The following is a 20,892-nucleotide window of genomic DNA, read 5'->3' as shown; positions in this document are numbered from 1 at the left end:
AGTTTAAATAAATAAAGGTGTATTTGAAAGGTGTATCGATCTATGGTTTTTTAATTCTGTTTCATGCTACATACAGTTCATGTTTGGTAAATTTAACACAACGTATTTAATAATAATTCGGAACGAGCTGAAAGCCGTTTATTCTGCAAAATTTGGATAATACAATAAAGATTAATGGGGTTTCCTACCTGTTAGTAGACCATTTCACATGAAACGATATCTGTGAGTTGTATTGTATTGTATTGTAGTTCGGGCGATTTTCCGCAACTCGACGACTGGCGCCTATTTTGCGTGACATGGGGGTGGGCTAGTCCTGCCAGCCCAGCTCCTCGAGGAAACCTATCAAACCTTTGATGTTGAGTAGGACCTCGGGGAGGTCTCTCGGGGATCCGAGATGTTTTGCCCTGTATGGGGCCACTCCGCTGCACTCCAGCACCACGTGAGAGGCTGTTTCTTCTGTCTCCATGCATCCTCTGCATAGGGGACTGTCTGTGACACCTGTTATAAAAAGATGTTTGTTAAATAGTCCATGACCTGTTATGACACTGGTCACCATGCTCAGTCGGGTCTTTCCTAATTGAAGGAGCACCCTTGTGAGCTTTCCGCTGATGCCAGGCATGGCTTGTTTGGCCTGTCTGCATCCAGTCTGGTTTAGCCAATGTTCTGTGTGTAGTTTCCCTGTACGTGCCAGCAGCATTGAGCGTACCTTGCTAAACGGTATCGGGAGGATCGGTTCTGGGCCAATCGCTCCCGCACTCGATCCTTGCCTGGCAAGCTCGTCCGCAGCATCGTTACCCCGGGATCCGCTGTGTCCTTTGATCCATTGTAGGGTGATCTTATTGTTATGACATACCTCCATTAGTCGTTCGTGGCATTCGTGTATAAGTTTGGATGTGACTATATGGCTTTTTAGAGCCATCAAGACTGCTCTACTGTCGGAGAGTATGCGGATGGAGGATCCTACTACCTTCCTTGCAGTGATGGCAGCCGCCGCGTTTATGATGCCCATGCACTCAGCCTGGAATACCGAGTTATGGGCTCCTAGCGGAGTGGTAATTGACATGTTCAGGTCTTCTGAGAAGGTTCCAGAGCCCGATCCGCTGTCTGTTTTGGACCCATCAGTGAAGATTCTGAGCTCCCGAGGATTGAGTCCTTCGTAATTGTCGTCCTCGTATAACTGTATTTTGTACCTTTTGTCGAAGATAGCTTGTTTATGAATCCGATCCGTGCCCGAATTGAGCACTGGAAATTCGTCATATACCTTAGCCAGGCAAGTTGTGTGAAGAGCTCCTATGATGTTGGACCATATATTAAGGGCTCGCAGCCTTACCGCTGAGAGACTGGCCTCTTGTTGTATGTGTAGGTGCAGCGGTGGAAGGCTTAACATGACCTCCATGGCTGCAGTCGGTGTGGACCTCGTACAGCCAGTGGTGGCCGCGCATGCGAGCCTTTGGAGTCTTTGTAGCTTGTCTCGTACGTTGCCTAGGTTTGTTCTTGGCCACCAAACCAGAGCACCGTAACAGAGTAAGGGGCGGATTATTGTCTTATAGAGCCAGAGAGTAATTTTTGGGTTGAGTCCCCACCTCTTACCAATCATCCTTCTGCATTGCCAGAAGACAACTCCCGCCTTGTCTATACGTTTGTTGATGTGATTGTTCCAGTTGAGTTTACTGTCGAGAGTTAGCCCTAAGTACTTAACTTCATCGGTCAGCTGTAGCTCGGTTTGGAAAAGTGTTGGTCTGGTAAAGTTGCCAAGCGCTCTCTTATTGGTGAACATTACCATTTCTGTTTTGGTGGGGTTGACTGATAGGTCGAATTCTCTACACCAGCGTTCTACAATCCGAAGAGCAGCCTGGGTGAGATCGCAGACTGTACTGGCAAATTTACCTGATATTAATATTGCCAGATCATCAGCGTAGCCTATTGTGTAGAAGTGTTCCTCGTTCAGTTTGGTTATAAGGTTGTTGACTACTAGGTTCCACAGCAGAGGTGACAGGACTCCCCCTTGAGGGCATCCTCGCACCGCCGCCACGGCCTGCGGTTCACCTGCATACCTTATAGTTCTTTTGTTTAGCATGTTCATAATCCACTTTGTTAGTCCGGGTTCCGCGCCGTGGCTATCCAAGGCATTCCCTATGCTGGTAAAGTGGGTCTTGTCGAAAGCGCCCTCGATGTCAATGAAGGTGCCAAGGCACAGTTCTTTGGCATGGATGGCTCTTTCAATGCGGCTGACGACCATGTGTAGTGCCGATTCTGTGGATTTACCTGAGCTGTACGCGTGCTGGTTGTTGTGCATCGGTGTGTTCTTTAGCGTTCGATCCCTCAAATCCCTGTCGCACAGTTTTTCCAGTGTTTTCAGCAGGAATGATGTGAGACTGATGGGCCTGAAGGATTTAGCCGCCGTGTAGTCATTCTTACCTGGTTTTGGTATGAATATCACGTTCACATCCCTCCATCTCCTGGGCACGTACCCCCAGGCTAGGCATGCTGCCATGATGTTGGTCAGGGTTTCCTGGATGAGCTCTAGACCCCACTGTAGGAGAGCAGGGAAGATCCCATCCGGACCAGCCGCCTTGAAGGGATGGAAACTGTTTATAGCCCACCTGAGTTTCTCAGCGGTGACGACTCTGTGCGCCATTTGCCAGTTGTTGTCTGCTGTACTGTATACCTCATCCTGCTGATCTTCATCGGCGAGACTTACGCATCCTGGAAAGTGAGTTTCCAGGAGAAGGCGTTGGGTCTCTGCAGGGGAAGATGTGTACGTGCCATCGGGTCTCCGGAGTGAGCCCAATTGTGATGTGGTCTTGTACGCTAATGTTTTCCTTACACGGTTGGCGTGGTCTAGTGTTTCGATGCTGCTGCAGAAGTTCCTCCATGATAAGGATCTCCAGTACCGCAGTCTTTTTTTGTAATTGGCCTTGGCTTCATAGTAGTTGTCCCAGTCTACCTCGGCCGTTGTGTTCATGGCCCTGTTGAAGAGTCTCCTGGTTTTCCGTCGGAGTCTCTCCAGTTCTGGACCCCACCACTTGTGTCCCGTTATGGCAGTCCTTGCCGGTGGTTTTAAGGGACACGCCTTGTGGTAGCTGTCTACGAGGGCATCGGTTAAGATGTTTACCTGCTGTTCTATTTCAGTCGGTTCCCGGAAGTCGTCCCTCGGAGGAAGCAGGTCGAGGCTTTCACCTAGGACATTCCTGAAGGTGGCTCGGTCCGTTTTCCTGGGATTCCTTCGGGCGGTTGGTGTGTCACAAGATGCTAGTAGATTGAAGCGAATCCATCTATGGTCTGAGCAAGAGGCCTCCTGGGAGACGTGCCATCCCATGACTAGTTCACTGACCACCTCCGAAGCCAGAGTCAGGTCAATAATCGTCCTGCATCGTTTGTTTACGAATGTTGGTTCGGCACCTACATTTAAAATGTTTAGATTAGTAGTCACAAGATATTCAACAAGTGTCTTACCTCTGTTGTTACTGGTCTCCATTCCCCACAGCGGGTGGTGTGCGTTGGAGTCGGCCCCGATGATTAATGCGAGGCCCACTCTCTCGCAGTGGCTGACCAGTCGTTGTAGTTCGGCGGGCGGCGGCTCGTCCTCTCCGGGCATGTACGCCGAGGCGAGGACTAGGTCGCGACAGCCTGTTGGCAGTGGAACTTGTAGTTTAATCGCACACAGGTCTCTGGAACAGAACTCAGTGAGCGGTTGTGCAATGATATTGTTAGTGGTTAGGATACAAGCCCTAGGGACGGCGTGTACCGTGGAGTAATAGAGCTTACCTTTCGTGTCGGAGAGCCCGCGTATGTGACCGTTGCCCACCCATGGTTCTTGTAGGAGGGCAACGGCTGTTGGCAAACCTACCAGGCAGCGTCTCAGTTGGGCCGTAGCGGCCACGCTGTGCTGGAGGTTTGCTTGTAGGACACTAGCCGGTGTCCATGTTGTCGGTGGTGGGGTCTCCGTCTTGCATCTCCCCTCCCTCCTTCAACATGTCGGCCAGCCCCGTCTCTATCCAAGCCGACAGGTACTCACCGTCGGATGATGTCCCGGCTGGTTCATCACCAGTGCCAAGGAGTTCATCCTCCGAGGGTTCGGCTGTCGTTGGCTTGGGCATCGATGGGGGGGCAACTTCCTCTCCGGAGGCAGATTTACTCTGACCGGGGGTGCCCGGGGCCTGTCGACTAGGGACCTGTGCTCCCGTTACCCTTAGGGTGGAGTCCTGCAGGGTGGGAGGCTGGTCCAGGTATTTGCCTCCGGGACCCCTGAACCTGAGGTAGACATTACCCACTCCACAGTTCAGGGATCTCCCCCTCTCCATAAAGGCGGGGACGAGGTCTTCGGGGATTGTGAAGGCGACAAACCACCCCTGGTCTTGCCGCAGTATCTCAATGATGGACCAAGTGCCGACCTTGGCCCATTCATTCTGGTACTTCAGTCCGTCAGCTGCCTGACGGACGTCTTCCCAGGACGAGTTGTTTATGTTGGGTATAAGGAGCCCGCACTTAACTCTCCTTGCCATCTCCGACTGGCGAACTGCCGTTAGGGAGATGTCTGGCAAGGTTAGGGACTGGATGCATCGCTGAGACCAGGCGGCCGAGTATTCGTCCTCTGCGAAGACCCTCAGCTGCCCCTCAGCGAAAACCGGTTTACCCTTGAATTTAGGTGGCCGGGCTCCCACGATGTTCTTTCTCGCCTCCACCACGATTGCTTGGTGCAACCCGCGGAGAATGGCGTGGGATGTTTCAGCGGAGATCTTGCCCGACTTTGCGTCCGTGATGACGATCGTCAGGTCAGATGCCGCTGCTTGTGCGTACGACGCTTTCGGTTGGCTGGGGCTCACTAGTCGCTGCTTTTTGTTATCTCCTTGCGGGGAGAAGGACTCTTCTCGCGTCCTTTTAGCAGCGGCTCGTGCGAACTTGCCTGGCCGTCGTTTGGGTGGAACTGCAGGCGGAACAGCAGGGCTACTGGCCGACCTTCCTGCCTTAGGGGGTAGGATGGAACCTTTCCCCTTCGGCGGAGGCTTGCCAGCAGCATCCTGCTTGTTCGGCGCCGGTTCGGGTGCCGGCTTCTGAGAAGCCCGTGCTCCCTCCTCGGTTGCAGGGTTGTGTGTCTGTGTGTGTGTGTGTGTCTGTGTGGTGCCCAGCTGCTGATCTCGTGCTAGCCGAGCCGCGCGCCTCTGGTTCTTATTTTTCTTCTTCTTCTTAGCCACCCCACCTTGACGTTGAACAGGGGGGGGTGGGTTGGAAGAGGAAGAATTCCCGGCTCTGGCTAGGTGAGGCTTCCCACTAGTGGGTCGCTTCTTGGGCCTGCGGTCCACTACCTGCCAGTCCAGGAATGTGTTTGGGCCAGTCTGCTCCCCAGATGAACTAGGTTGCTGACCAGCCGGGTGGTTTGCTTGACGCACTGTCTCTGGGACAGCTTGTCTCGCATGTGTGGCTTCACCATTAGCGATGAACGCTGCTGGATCAGCTTGGGGGTTTTCGTTCGACCTGTTATCCATAGTTCGTACGTTTATCTTCATCCTCATCGGCTCCCACCCTACAAGGGCCCACAACATTGGGAACGCTTACCGGCACATATAAAAGGTGCTTTCAGTCGTTAGGACACCGACTCGGGTATAGAAGTGAGAAGTTGGCTAGTTGCGCGACATCGGAAATTTGTGAAGGTGGGACGTAGGGTCGCCCAGGTCAGACGCCCTCCGCCCGAATCACCTAAACGAATCTCCTCAGCATGGCCTTTCACCACCACATCAGCAGCCGAAACTACCTCTGCGGCCCTCCCACTTCTTGCCGTGAGCCCACCTACGGTACCTCACTAGACCATTTCCCGGACTGTGGCTAGTAGCCCGGGCCACCGTTTCGCCCGAAATTCGGGCCGAAGCAGACGTGTTGCCACGCGGGTTGGCAATGGCTCAATCGCCAGGATCCCGTCATCCTTGCTTACGGCGCTCAACTGTGCAGGTCCTAGCACAGGTGGGTTGTGTGTAGGTTGTCAGCAGTAACCCACTCCTGCTGACAACACCAGTGTGGATGTTAGCCGTGACTAGAAAGAGGCACGAATGCCAGTCGCTAGTGACGTTGCCCAGGGTGGACCAGAGGAGACAGACGGACCTTTGGGCGGGCCGAAGCCCACCCAAACTTCCCCCTGTCTCCCGCTCGGGGAGGTCATCACACCACACCACCCCTGTCTATCTGTGAGTTTACCTGGCTTTGTTTAAAAAAGGGACAATTTATAGCTATTGGGATTCATCGAATAAATAAATATAACAGCTTATTAATAAATGTCGTGAATGTCGTGGAACACTCGGTTGGAACAAAATTAAGAAAGGTTGGTGACGTGTTCATGCTCATGCTCATGGTTTTGTTTTGTTCTGTTCTGTTCTGTTCTCATTAGTCTCATTACACATATTTCGCAGTAGTATGGCTTGTGAGGGCAAAATTTGACACTTTTTTTCGCCTAGCCCTCCATCCGCAAACTGTCCGATAAGAAACTTCGTTAATTCCAGTAATATAAAAAATGAAAGAAACGTGATTTTATCACACTAAAATGTTACGAAACCCTCTAGTTTTGCATAGTTATCCTGTCACTGTCAGTTTTTCTATAACCTACCTTATCAAGTTATCATCACAACCGTAAAGTTGATACCGCATACAATTATGCAGATTCCACTGTCGAACGTTACACTGCACCGCTCGCCCCTCTAATTGTACACTGGCTTTCCTACTACAGTCGCTATACCTATACACAAACCTATGCATACTCATTAGATGCACTTTTACCAGCGTTACATGACCTAGAGATGCGTAAAAACTGTGTTTAATCGGAGAACAGTCTTATACTAGTTGCCCAGAGCGATCAACTTGCAAGCGTTTAAAACGACACCACTAATAACTAGCCATTCTACTCGTTGTTCACGCCCGAATTCGTCCCTCACTTCACTTGACTCTGTATTAATTAGTTGCATTTTATAATAGCCCCGGGCTGGGTAACTGCGGATAGTTTAGTTCTGAACTGTTGAATCTATTATGCAGGGAGCTCCATGATTTTTCCTCTCCGATCCTTATTTGACGTGGTGCAGTTCCTGAAAAGTCCATTTGTAACTTTTAATGTTTAGTTATTTTTAATATCTTCAATATTTTGATTCAGGATTTTGTCAATGGCTAAGCAACATTAACACACAATAAACAGAAAAAAAACTCGTTGTTGTCGCCCGGATATTAAACTTCACTTGATTGCATAAATTATTTGCTTTTCAGCAGGGCTCGGGTTTGAAATCCTATGTACCTACAAACGCTAAATGCTGTATTGTTCAAAATGCTCTATGTTTCCGTTTCCCTTTCGGTAAAATGTGTCGCTTTACAATCATACGTTCAACTGAAGGTTGTTTGTTGTATTCGGATTCGGTTTGTTGTATTTTACTTTTTAGTGCAGGCTAATTGAGGAGTGTCTTTTCAAAAGGGCTTATTTCTATATAAAATCCATGCAAAAATAAACCCTTTTACCCTACTTAAAGGGTTTATTTTTGTATGGATTTCATAGATTTCTGTACAATGGGGAATGTTCCGAAGAACTTTTTGATCTGGTGCCATCGTCTCGTTTCTATCACCGCACCTCCCGCCAAAGGAGCAAAGCTCATCCTCACTTCTTAGACACATGGCACACCATGAATAAGCGGGCATCTCGCTCGTTTCTTCCCAGAACGTGCAGAACGCCAAAGGAGCAAAGCTCATCCTCACTTCTTAGACACATGGCACACCATGAATAAGCGGGCATCTCGCTCGTTTCTTCCCAGAACGTGAAGAATGTGGAATGAGTTGCCTCCTGAGGTATTTCCTTTGTGCTACGACATGGGATTCTTCAAGAAGCGGGTATTTAGGGTTCTCAAGCGTCGGCAATGCTTAAGTGGCTCCTGTGATGTTGCTTACGTCCATGGGCGACGATGACTGCTTCCCATCAGGCGGCTCGTCTGCTCGTTTGCTGACTATCACATAAAAAAAAATAGAGAAATAAGCCCTTCTGAAAAGACGCTCCTCAATTTCTATTGTTAGTTATATTTTTTTAATAACTTCATTTTGTCTAACATACTACTTGCTGTACTCGTAGGGGGCTAAATTTTTCAATCCAGTAAATAAATTGCCATATAAATATTGTTAGCCGAGTTCCTGAATGTTCTCTAGCTGACAGCGCGGCTGTCATCTGAGCGAGCTGTCAAGAGAGCTCTCGGTTCCCGCGCCCACGTTTAAAACGACCCGGCCACGACATCGCGCGGCGGCGGCAGCGGCGAGCGGCGGCCATAGGTTGGAGCGAGACACAGCGATCGGACCTTTCGTTAGCGTCGGCTTGAGCATTGTCGTGCACTCAACTCAAAAATAATATAAAACTAAGTCATTTACTCAAGACCTAGTGCTTTTCCTGTTATTCATATCTACAATTAACGTGAATATTTGGAACTAGTATCCGTATACAACTGTAAACATTAGCACTCCGTCATTGTCTACCTTGTAATATTCCTTCGAATTGTCACTTTTACCACAACACCCGTTTGTAACACGACTGCAGTCATTGGAGGTAATGTCGGTGCAATTGCAGCGTGCATATCTAAAGTTCTCTCCCCCGCAATCTTACGAACTCAGCGCAGTGTAACTATAGTGCCAAATTAATTCAAGTCCCCACAGAACAACAGACAATAGAACGTCCAAAAATACCAACTTCTGAACTTAAGTAATAAAGGTTGATGTAACCATTGGGTGTTTTGAATTTTCCGTTGCGTAATACTATTTGCAAAGACAGTTTTTTTAATGAATGGATGACTCGTTCGCCCTTTCAGCAGTATGGCATAATTTTCCGACTAATATAGCATTTTTTTTAAAACAAAAGATTCCAAATATAACGGATGAAAAGTTTCTCACAGGTAAGTGTGATTTTATGATTTCATTTGATGATTTTCTTGGTCTCTATATGGTTTTCTTTATTCACGTCATCATTGCCAAATTATGTTTTGTTTTTGTTGTTGCATAATGTAACGTTGCATAAAGCACCCTCCAATCGACGTTCAGTGTACGAAATTGTTTTGTTAAATAAACGTACATACTTGGGTACTTCGCGTGATTTTCTATGGTTTTATTTTGATTCACGTCATCATTACCAAATGTTTTGTTGTTGTTGTAGTTGTTGTTGCATAAATTTAACGTTGCAAAAAGCACCCCCTCCGCCCCTCCCCCAATCGCCGTAAAATGTACGTAATTGTTTTGTTAATTAAAGGAAAGCCTATTTCACTACGCATTCGTCATTATGGTGGTTTTAAAAGTTTCCTTCGAACATTAATCAGTTAAGACTCAGCTGTTGGAATCCCTTTGAGAGGAGCCTACAGGAGCCAAGCAACGATGACAAAGCTAAGATACCTCCTTCTCATTGTATTATAGCCCTTACTGCAACGACTTGTGAACTTTTATTCTTTGTCGTTCTTGCTTTATTATTTCGAAGCATAAATCGAGTGTAGGGTTGCCGTTGTTACTACAATAAGTTCGCTTTGTATTTCTTCTTTTAGCGTGTTTTTTAGCTGTAATCAATTATAATCAAGTTTACTTTTAGTTTATGCAATTATTTTTACATTATTAAAGACGTTTTTAAATAGTTATCAAATAACGCCCAATCAATTAATAATTAATTAAATCCCAATCAATCAATTAGTCTTGCCCATTAAATTATACTAAATATGCAGCAACTTTATAAAATAACAAAGATTTAGTATGGTACACTGCAACATAACATATGTAATTAATGTGATGACCGTTAAACTATTCCAACAACATCCAAACCACCGTTTATTCAAAATTCTCAACAACAAAGATAATCACCAAGATCTTTCAAAATATACAAAAGAAGCACAACCCTAATGCCCTGAGCGAGGGTCTGATTGCTCATTAATCACGAGCCTCTGTAATTACCGCGCCGGCGCAACCAGACGTAATTTGATTTTTAGACCTTAGGAAAATCGCGGGCCGTAGAACGCTGCCTTGTGGTACGCTAGAAATAATACACGACCTAGTATACTATACCAGCTAGTGGTATGCCAGTAAAGCACGAGAACGCTGGCGTAATTTAATTTTAGACCTGTGCACGGGGAAGAGTGTGTATAACCTCTTTTGGTACTGTACTAAGTCATCTGTTGTTATGAAAATGCTAACTTAAGTAGATTTTAGACCTAATGACGTAAAATGTGCCCTGTGGCACTTCCGTTGGTTAATTTATCTAAAACCTGCAAAACGTTTTCAATTTTGATGCGATCGTCTGCTTTAAATTAGATTACAGAAAATGCAGGTAAAATTTCAGCGCAGCCAACTATAATCAACTTTTCCGCCACAGTGAACAAACTAGTAATCAACCTCATATGTTTAACTTACGCCGAAATAAATCTTTATTCAAAAGAGATGTTGTAAACGCGTCATCTCAAATTTCAAATTCTCCATAATGAAAACTTACAAGGTATAGTTAACGCTATCTCTACTGAGCTCGTTCACTTACCTGTACTAACAATGGCATTCTGTTAAACAAAAGCCATTATTTCTTTTGCGTGAGCGCGTGGCCTTTGTGCCTGAGCACGTGGCCATTGTGTGTGAGCCTCAGGCACAAAGGCCACGTGCTCACTTAAAAGAAATAATGGCTTTTGTTTAACAAAATGCCATTGTTAGTACAGGTAAGTGAACGAGCTCAGTAGAGATAGCGTTAACTATACATCTCTTTACTCCATAATGTTAAACATATGTAATTCGGCCCCCACGTTACGGAGGAAGCCAATAAAATCACTAATGGTTTATGGCTATAATTTATACTGTAAATAACACTTACGGTATCGTTGGCAATAAGTGACATTTTATTGCCACTATTTCACTTGTAATTACCGCACTTGCGGGCAGATCGTTGCAGCCCTACTGAAGTAAATTGCACGTAGTTTGATCACAAATCGACGGACGGTTTTAGGTATGCTAATACATACATATAAGATAAGATTGTCAGATCAGGCACAAGTTAAATTGATGGAAATTTGACAAAATCCTCAAAATATTAAATGTGGCTCCCACTTTTAATTCTTAAAAACGTCAAAAAAAAAAGTGAAAACCATGAACTCCGCTAACAAAAGAATTGCCGGGGCGAGATTTTTCTTGACCGCCCTTTATTGGTTTAAGCTGTCTATCTGCGCTTCAAGTTGTTCGTTAATTAAGAAATGGAATAAGTTTATTCTTCTGCACAGATTTCAGATTTTATTTATTCATCATAAATTCTCGTTATTTCCGTATTCGGCCGCAGTTTTGTCACATAAATAAAATTTGTAGTCAGGAAAATGCCTCATATTTGGCATCCCTACGAATTCAGACTTAACAAGTTGATTGCAAGCTTGATACAACATCACTCGATCACGGCGCCGATGCAGTTAGGGATTTAGATTTGACCAAACCATGCATAATCGCTGAAGTGGAAGATGTTGTGGAGCCGGTATTTGATTCAACACTGATTTTAGACTCGGACTGTCTGCACAGATTGGTCGAGGTGATTTATTATAATGCAACCTTTGTATTCCACGTTACATTGTTCGTCCACACCTGCCTCGACATACGTAATAAATTATAAGAAAACAAAACTTCACCCTTTTAGATTTAGGGGAATGTTGTCTCGTGCCACTGCTATCAGTTTTTTTATTTGCATCAAGGACATTAGTAGTCACAGTAAAAAAATGTCTAAATACACGAATTAATGTCTTCCGTTTCGTTTGATGCAATTTTAAGTATACACTAAAATTAGAGTAGGAGCTAATGAACTTGTTTCAGACGTAGATCAAGCTGCGAGCACGGCATTTGATCACGGGAACACAAATAGGGGGGCAATAAATAGCTGCCTACAAAGACACAAGACAAGACAAATGCGACTTGTAAGCGACGACAGACATGACGGAAACGATCTCAGCACTATCTACAACAACGGAACGACTGGAACGACTACTCGTATATCAGCTATATGAAGTTTACGTCGTCCGAAACTTGCTTTCTGATAGTGATCAACTCTATCAACAACAGAACTGTGTATTTGGACTTCGTAATGAGGAACGAATTTATACAGTCGATGTTTTAAAACAAGTTCCGGCGTGTTGTTTTCCCGGTGGTATTGATTGTCCCCACCCAATCAGCACGCACGCGGCAAGCATATAGGTTTTATTTAACCAAAATCAACCAATCGATGATTTTGTGCTCATTACACAGTCATGCCAAACATAGCAGACTGTTTTGTTGAAGTTTTAACAAAATTAATAAAGAAATTCTACTGTGCATAAAAATGTTGGACTAGAGCGATTAGCAACTTTTTGCAAAGGTAAGTCTCGCAGACTTCGCAGAGTGACAAGCTTTCTACGCGCCCTGCATAATAAACGACATAACGAACCCCTCCCAACTTTTAACACAAATTAGACCCCTAATGAAGTACATTTCATGTATCCTTTTTCTCTTTTGGAATACCTAATGAAATATTTCTTTTGTTTGTTTACAGGTAAGGATTGAAATTATTTCTGCCGTAATTAGTGAAGTGTGAGTAATTGAATTTATTATAATAAATAATTTTACAAACCTTGTTTTAACCACAATGACAATTTGAACCATTTTAAGATACATATACAAAAACAGTATAAATCTAGAATTAATTCACGGTCTATTCAACATTTAAGTATCAAAAGCACGGGCAAGAAAAAACTACGGATTAGGCGTGCTGCACCAATGCATTATGCCGTGCAGGCCTAATCGAAGCGAGGTCAATGGCAGCCCAGGTACCGTCCCGGAGTTTTTGTGGACCCTTCCCTCCCCGCGCCGCCGCATTCCGCCCGCACCTCCCTGGGCTACCGAATTTAATGTCACACTTCGACTTTTAAATGTACACTTTTGTGACTTGGCATCAAATGAAAAGTAATTAAGAAGTGATTACAAAGCAATGTCAAGACCCAAGGCAAGATACACTTCGTTTTATAGCTTATTGATTTCTTTTAAAGTAGGTAACTCGCTACGTTCCTTAAGTCGAACTGGAAGAGATTCTTTAAGGCTTAACGTTCTAATAAGTAAGGGAAGGTAAGTTGGCCTTTATTTTACGAATTAGTATTCACTGTAGTAACAATACAAACTTTGCAATTACTAATAGGTACTATTAAATCGTAAGCGCGTGATTTCAACATCGTGTTGTGCCACAGTGTTGTGCTATAGATATAGACTAGCACTAGCTTCTAGACTCGGCCGTGACATTAGACATAACCGCCACCCTCGGAATAGAACCTATAACGTCGTAAAGTCGTAATGGTTAACATCTCGTTCGGCTTTATTATAATTACCATTCTATATATCCGTCTCTTAAGTCCATAGCTGCAAGCTCAGTTGGTATTAACATTTTTATTAAATCTCTTTTTGTTCGTTCCGTGACCCCACCCCGGCTATTAAAAATATTCATAATCAAACGTTGGCGAAAGATGGGCCAGGTTGATACCAAAATATAATGTGAATATGCATACAGAATTATATTACAGACTCGGTTTAACGTTCTAAACATACATTATTTAAGGAACAATGGTTTTTACGACTAATTACGTTTTGTTTTAATTAACCCTCAGGTTGATAACTGATGTTGATTTACGAAAAAGGATTTTCGTCTGTAGGGTGATATCGGTAGAATTTTTTTTTGTTGATTATCCCGTTTTCAGGGAAAAAGTGCTTGTGTTGTATATGTAATTAAAAATCATCAGTATCGGTAGCCGACGTTATAGTATTCTTGTCTGAAATCGTTATATTTGTTTTATTTGATACCGCAGCAAAACATTATTTAAACAATTAACGATCTGCTTCTGTTCTTGGCCGTTGTTATCATCTGCATCTAGGTCCACTTGAAAAGATGAAGATGACCTATTGAAGATGTACTAGTATTTATAATTGCGAGTCAGTCCTCAGTGTAGTTTACAAGGTTTCGCCACACACGACCACTTAAACTGAGATTTAGTTTAAAAAATTGGCAATCGCAACGCTACCGGAATTTTTATCATCAACTAGCCAACACGGGTTTTGAATAATGGAATGACAATTTAAAATATACATGTTACTGCATCTCATGTTAAATCTGCTAGTATATGTATACTTGTATAGTCAGATTTGGACATCAACAATCATTATAAATTTTTATTATTATCATTAGTAAGTATTTACCACAGAACTATATCAAGATAGAAGGAAAGAGTGTATGTACCTCGCGTGGCGAAACGACGACCCGGTGGCTCCATTGCTCGCCGCGAACTTAAGTCTGCTCCCGATCGATGTCTGCTTGCGACGTCAGGTTTTAAAAACAAAATGGTTTCTTGCGCTATAATTAACTGTTCAAACACTACCAATAAAGTTGGAGCTGTTAATGGAGGTATTTCCTTTCATCGGTAAGCACAATTTGTCCTTAAATATCTCTTATTAATTAAAAAACTATTTATTTTATTATTTTCATCAAAACCGTAGCGGGCGATTGTGTGCCAACGCTAGTTTTTCATTGCGGCTTAAATTTGACGAGCCAGGCTTGGCGTGCGTTCAAAACCAGCGATGTAAAAATAAGCTATTCAAACTGTCGAGTCACGTTCAAGGTCGATTTCTCATTTTTTCTGTCAAAAGTAAGAATAGTGCTGTACACTGCGATTTTCTTACTCGATTATTAAAATCAATTTTGAAAACAGACGAAATGATAATTACGTTCTTATATTATTATGCAGCTATATAATGTACGTAGTGCAAAGCAAATATTATTAACAAACAGGTGGCGGTGCATAGAATCGGTGCCGTGTTCTAATCGATCTGTGAATCAATGCTTTTAATCGTTTTCTTGCGGCTTATGTTTCTCATCACTAAATTATGCTCGTGACGTCGAAGTACCTACGCAAAATGTTACCCGCTCGGTGTCCCTACAAACTGAACTCTTTCCTTCTATCTTGATATAGTTCTGTGATTTTTATTTTAAAATTTTATTCAGGCAACAAGGCCTATATAAAATATATTACATATTACATATACCTTATAGACTAACATACATATAAATTTCATAAACTTAAAAACTAAACACTATTTTGGCAATAGAACGTCGTGGCTCCGTTGAATCGTTAACGTGAATTATCATTTCCTCTGTCGAAAATAATTATCATTTCTTCTGTCGGTTCTTATCGATATTTTAGAATCGATGCCTGGTTCTAATCGATTTGTGAATCGATGCTTTTGAATCGTTTCGCGCGGCTTATGTTTCTCATTACTAAATTACGCTCGTGACGTCAAAGTACCTACGCAAAATGTTACAAGCTCGGTCTCCCTACAAATTGCCGAGCTCTTTACTTCTATCTTGATATAGTCCTGTGGTATTTAATTATTTTCCGATGATGCATATGTACAATATAATATTGCCTCGACCCAAGTTCTGGAAGATGTTCCTACTTTGACTAAAAGAAGAACTGAAATCCCACCGGCTCAAACATGACCCAAATATTGCCAGACTTCTCTAACAGACAGGTTTTACGCCTGGTTCAGTCACCATCCCAGGCAGGGGATCGTGCGCCCGAACATTCGCTCAGTTAGGGTAAAATTTTACTGGGATGAGCTTACAGACAACGTTTCGTGAATAATCAGTGGCACTGATTATTATTATAGTGCTGAATGGAAATATAGAAGAGCTCGATTCACACGAACTGGATCTCCGCACCACACTCATCACAAGCGAGCAGTCCATACTGCATACCCGCATAACTGCGACCAGAAGATCGCGAATTTATTTTGTTACATTTATTCCTGACGTTTCGACACAGGTTTCACTGGTCTTGGTCGCCGGCAAACAACAAAATATGTTTTAATATGTGCTCAAAACGCGAAAGTTTTAAATGTTATATTGCGACCAGAAGATCCATAAAAACTATCTAATCAGAGGTCATGCTTACAGTGGTTATGACATTCGTTGCGCAATACTTCAATCGTATTTACACCAGCCGTGAGTAATCGCCATAGTGAATCGGCTGCGAGCTCTATTTCCGTCCGCCTCGGTGGGAACCTTTGGATTGGAACCTACTCTGGTTCTCTGACCTCCTTAGCCGCGCTACAAGTGTAATGTTTCGACCCACCATACATAACGGACATTTTTAAGTTAGGCTTCTTTGTCGTAAAAAGAGAAAAATTACCATCTGAAAATTAGCAAAAAAAAAAACTAACTATAGTAATTAGTAATACCATCGTGATGGAAAGTAAGTATTCACCGACTAGTAAGATTATCTATACTCTCGAAAAATACTACTAACAAGACGCTAAATTCCGAATAAGGGATAGAATAGTTCCACCGTAAACTGGGATCGCCTGCACCCGCGAAACCAATCTGAATGCGCGGCGAAATTGAGTTCGCCTTCGCCTACTTGCGGACTGCAATGTTCGAGCATGGGCATGGGCTCGGTGCAGCGATGGCGTTGACCGCTGCTTTGTTTACCGACCGAGCCAGTTTTAGATGCTATCTAGCTGACCACTGTAAACCTCATCAATTTGCCTATTCAAATTACGATTCCCTGTAACCCCATGAACTGGGCTCCTTCAGAACGAGAGTCGAAATAGTGCTCGAATATCGGTTCGGTACAGCAATGCATGCGAGCAGCAAGCTTTGTTTATCGGCCCTTCCGGCTTCAGAAGTTGTCTAGGTTGTTACTGTAAACCTCATCAATAGCCTCTGTAATCCTGTGAACTGGTCTCGTCTGAAATACGAGGTGAAATAGAGTTGGCCCATTTGCGGACTGGAATACTGGTGCAACGCAGATGATCGCTGCGCTGCTCTGTTTAGCGACAGAGCCCGTTTTAGGTGGTATCAAGCTTACTACTGTAAACCTTATCAACATGCCTATTCAATTTACGACTAGGCTTTACTTTGCGGAATGACATGGCAAGTTCAAGTAAAAATGTTTCTTTTTGATTCTGTTAATAAAGTAATAACCTTGATCAAAGGAGGCAGGAACACTTGAGTACTTTGCATAAAGTTCATTTAATGTTAAAATCCTCGCCCCGCAAAAGAAATATTCAAAAATTGCCGGAATAACAGCCTTAGGGCGATATCTCGTAGAAAAGCGGAACACATTCAGTTTTTTTTTTAAATATTGGTGATCTTTTCTCGTATTTTTTTGCTCATTACTTTTTAATCGGCGGCGGTATCATGGTCCATTTTTATCACTTGTCATGTCATGCGTCATTTTCGCACTTACATACTTGTTAGACGTGACAGGCATGATGACAGATGATAAAAAACCGACCATATTAGCCACACGGGAGGCCGCATGCAACATCAAATTCGCTCAAAAATACTTAAACTGTAACTTATAGTATAGCCACTAAATTAATTTTTGAGCGAGGAGATTTAGGAATGCAATAACGGATTGGTATTTTGAATTAAATCCATTTCCATGTTATAAAATGGATTGTCACGTTTTCCCCTGAGCTCTTCAAATGTTAGCTGTTACTCTTCACGTCAGACGTGTGCAGCATGCAGGTTACATTTTATCGCGGCAGATTAAAATCTCCCACCGGTAACCGAATATGCAAATTCCATCAGAATTTGCCGCTCTCACGGTTCTGCTATTTGCGGCGCTTCGCTGATAACAGATAATATACAAACACCGTATATTTAACGGCTCAGTATTATGCAAATAAATGAAAATATACAGCGTCGTCAAAGGCGCAGGCTGGAAGTAATGACCGCGTTAATTTCATCGTTACTTCTTCTTTATTATTCCTGGTTTGCCTTGTATTTACCTATAACAACGCTAACTTACGGCTGGGTGACTCTACTGTCTTGATTTTCATAGTCTTTAAGACTAAATTGGGTTTGGCCATACCCATAAAGGTAATCGTTAGGGTCACCCTAAGTTCAGAGAATTTTATCTCATTAGATTGAAAAGTTGGTTTGGATTTATAATTGTACAACAATTAGGCCATGGCCAAAGGCTGGCATTTAGGCGTGGCTAAAGTGTTCACGGGTAAAAAGGATCATTTAAGTCTTACTGCGGAATCGTACTGCACAGGTGAACAGGACTTAGGATAAATTTTACTAGTATACAGTAAGCTGCAGAGACAACTGAACCCCCCCCCCCCCCTCCTGCAAACAGAGGGCAGGGGGCCAGTTATCTCTGCAGCTTACTGTACAGTTACTCAAACAATTTCTAGTCAAACCAATAAAGTAAGTCAGTTTTAGGGAAACGATAATTGAGCACGTAGCACGGGCATGTCGGCCATGGCGTGCAGCGGTCGCGTCGCTTCCCGAGTCACGCACCCGGAGTAATTGTGAGAGAATAAACAACTGCCCGCGCCGACTACATAGTTGTGCTGTTCTTGTCGCAAAGAGGCGAGTATCATCGAGATAACCAGTATAACTGTGCCATCGAAGTTCCCAAAGGCAGTGTTGCTGTGCAGCATTACTGTCGGCTGTAGACTGTATTACTGCGGAACATATCAAGGGTCTGCCAGAATTATCCAGGACGCTGCAGCAATGTAGTCGACTACAATGCTGCACTTGTTCCCAATTCCCAATTATCCACATCAAAGTCAAATTATCTATTATGTACATTCATTTGGAGATTTCCTGCAGCAATTTTGCACAGAAACGCTGGTGCGATCTAAATCCGAATGTAACCTTAAAACATATCTTACTTTTGGACCTATTTTGGGCTCTATGCCTGAGAACGTTAGATCGATCTAATTGCATGGAATAGTAGTTTGAGGAAAACTTAAGACCGTTACGCGACCACATGGTTTTACTGGAATATTGTGAAATTTCCGCTACAATGAGATTGGTCGAAACGGTTTAACCGAATCTATATAGAGGAGTGAGCTTGAGAGACTGGTAGTATTATCGCTGCCGCACCGCAACCGCTGCGCAACCGGGAATACTTCAGCACGAATCCCAGCTAGTCCGGAAGACTATCGGAGTGACAAGTTGACAACAGTATTCAGAGACCAAACTTGTATTGGTCTGCCTCAGTTGATTGCTCGCTTACCGTCGGTGCGTCACGGGAATGGAATGTCATTCCAATTGCCTACCTGCATTGCACAGCTGTATCGAAAGCTTAAAGCAACTAGTAGGTATAATTGCGATCCATAATTACACATAATTGTGACGAGTTTCATGGCTCCTCTACACGATGGACCATCATAGTGGCCCACTAAGATGCGCCACTATGATGGTTTATCGTGTAGAGGAGCCATCAAGATCACTTTACACTAGATCATTTGTGAATTAGTCGCGTGACCAATAGGAATACATTTCCATTTCCACTTATGAATATAATGCGCGTGGAATGTAGGTTGGCTCAAGTGGACCCTCTTTAATCATTTCGGGAGGTCCTCATATCGCAGCCTTCGTTTCCACACTAGCACACGCACACTACGTAAATAATATTTCATTGTTCCAACTGAAACACAACTCCATAACACTAATATAACGTTGTTAAACATTTTATACCTCAATACACAATATTATTGTTAAAGCTCATTGTTTGTAAGCGAGAAATCCAACACAAGTCACTAACAGTTATTATTATGTAGGTTACTTAAGTTTAGTACAGCCGCTACTAAAAAGCGCGTTTTATGCACCGATCAAGGTTTCATTGCACTGCACTCACGGATATAGTTTCCTAAATGGTCACTGGAGCGGGTAGTGGTTTATGTGTGGAATATTACGAAACTCGTTCTTATTTACTACTGAATAAATTATCTTTGTTATACACCTCTGGCCTTAGGATAGTTAGTGGGAAGTATTTAGAATCGAGCCTAAAATTTAAAGCCCCTGTGGTCAAAGGTATACGGTAGACATTTATGACAGACTGCAATAGACGCAATATTGGATGGAAGGTAGCCTCTACGTCGTATGTCCCTAACGGACTACACTAATAACGTTGGCCTCAGCAAACGGCTCTTCCATTTTATTACAGCCTTCGAAGGCATTTTATTATTCGCCTACGTTGATTTACTGGGCCCTTTGCTCCCCGCTTCGAGGAAACGCTCTTTTGTTCCGGACGACTAACTTTTTCTAAATAGCTTTGTCTTAACGTTTCTATTGTCAACGACGGCCGGGCTGTTAAATAAATATTTTTGTTGTACTACCCTCGCGGCTATAGTCTGCTGATTTTTATTTGATAGCCTCTTTATTGTTTCTTGCAAGTTTGTTAAAGTTTTGTGGTCGAAGCTGTTATCGGTTTCTCTATATTCCCTTTTTTGTGACTCCACGTAAATTGTGATTTTTTGTCAGTTTATTCAGTCATCATTTCCATTACAATGGTTTTCATCATTGTTATCATTAGCTTGTCCCATTCTAATCTATTGCTATACATATTACTGGGCTCTTTCATTAACTCTTAATAGGTTGTCAGCCTATTGCCAATTGTACTTGATAATACATATTTTTAATCTAATAGCCTGTCATGTCGATGACTTCTCTATTTATTACAAATTCGTTTTGATTTTGATTGGCATTAATTAACTTGTAAACGGTCTGTTTAGATTAGAAGTCTAGTCGTTGTCAGTTCGTCACTTGCCCAAGTCGTGGTAACAAGACTACTGTAATCTGAATGTATCTAAATTCATGAGTCTTACGTTTTACGGCCGAATTTGGACTACATTTAAATAAGTGTCGTTCCGAAATAGGCAGTCGGTAAGTTACGGTCAGGTCGATTAGTCAGCAAGGAAGTGGAACGCTTTAAGTGCTCTAACATTATGGTTTTCAATTCACATGGATTAAACAGGCACCACATCGTAAAGCGTGTACGAAGGTCAGCACACATAGGCGCATTTTTGCTTATGAAATGCTACGCCGTGAGCAGCACTGCTGAGTTGCATTACACCATT

General features: G+C 43.3%; 2 protein-coding genes across 2 annotated transcripts in view; one reads left to right on the top strand and one right to left on the bottom strand.

Annotated features, from left to right (window-relative positions):
- LOC134741304 (zinc finger protein jing) overlaps positions 1 to 20,892 on the top strand; it is a 167,387-nt gene that overhangs the window by 48,327 nt on the left and 98,168 nt on the right. The window lies entirely within an intron of this gene.
- Positions 232 to 4,722, bottom strand: LOC134741320 (uncharacterized). Its single transcript, XM_063674070.1, has 2 exons — positions 3,457 to 4,722; positions 232 to 498 (listed from the first exon to the last, which is right to left on the bottom strand). Exons 1-2 carry the CDS (start codon positions 3,596 to 3,598, stop codon positions 308 to 310), a joined length of 333 nt encoding a protein of 110 aa, XP_063530140.1. The 5' UTR covers positions 3,599 to 4,722; the 3' UTR covers positions 232 to 307.

The sequence above is a fragment of the Cydia strobilella genome, chromosome 5, assembly GCF_947568885.1.
Source record: "Cydia strobilella chromosome 5, ilCydStro3.1, whole genome shotgun sequence".
In the NCBI taxonomy this organism is placed as follows: Eukaryota; Metazoa; Arthropoda; class Insecta; order Lepidoptera; family Tortricidae; genus Cydia; species Cydia strobilella.
Note: the sequence above shows the minus strand (reverse complement) of the source record. Positions and strands in the feature narration are given on the sequence as shown.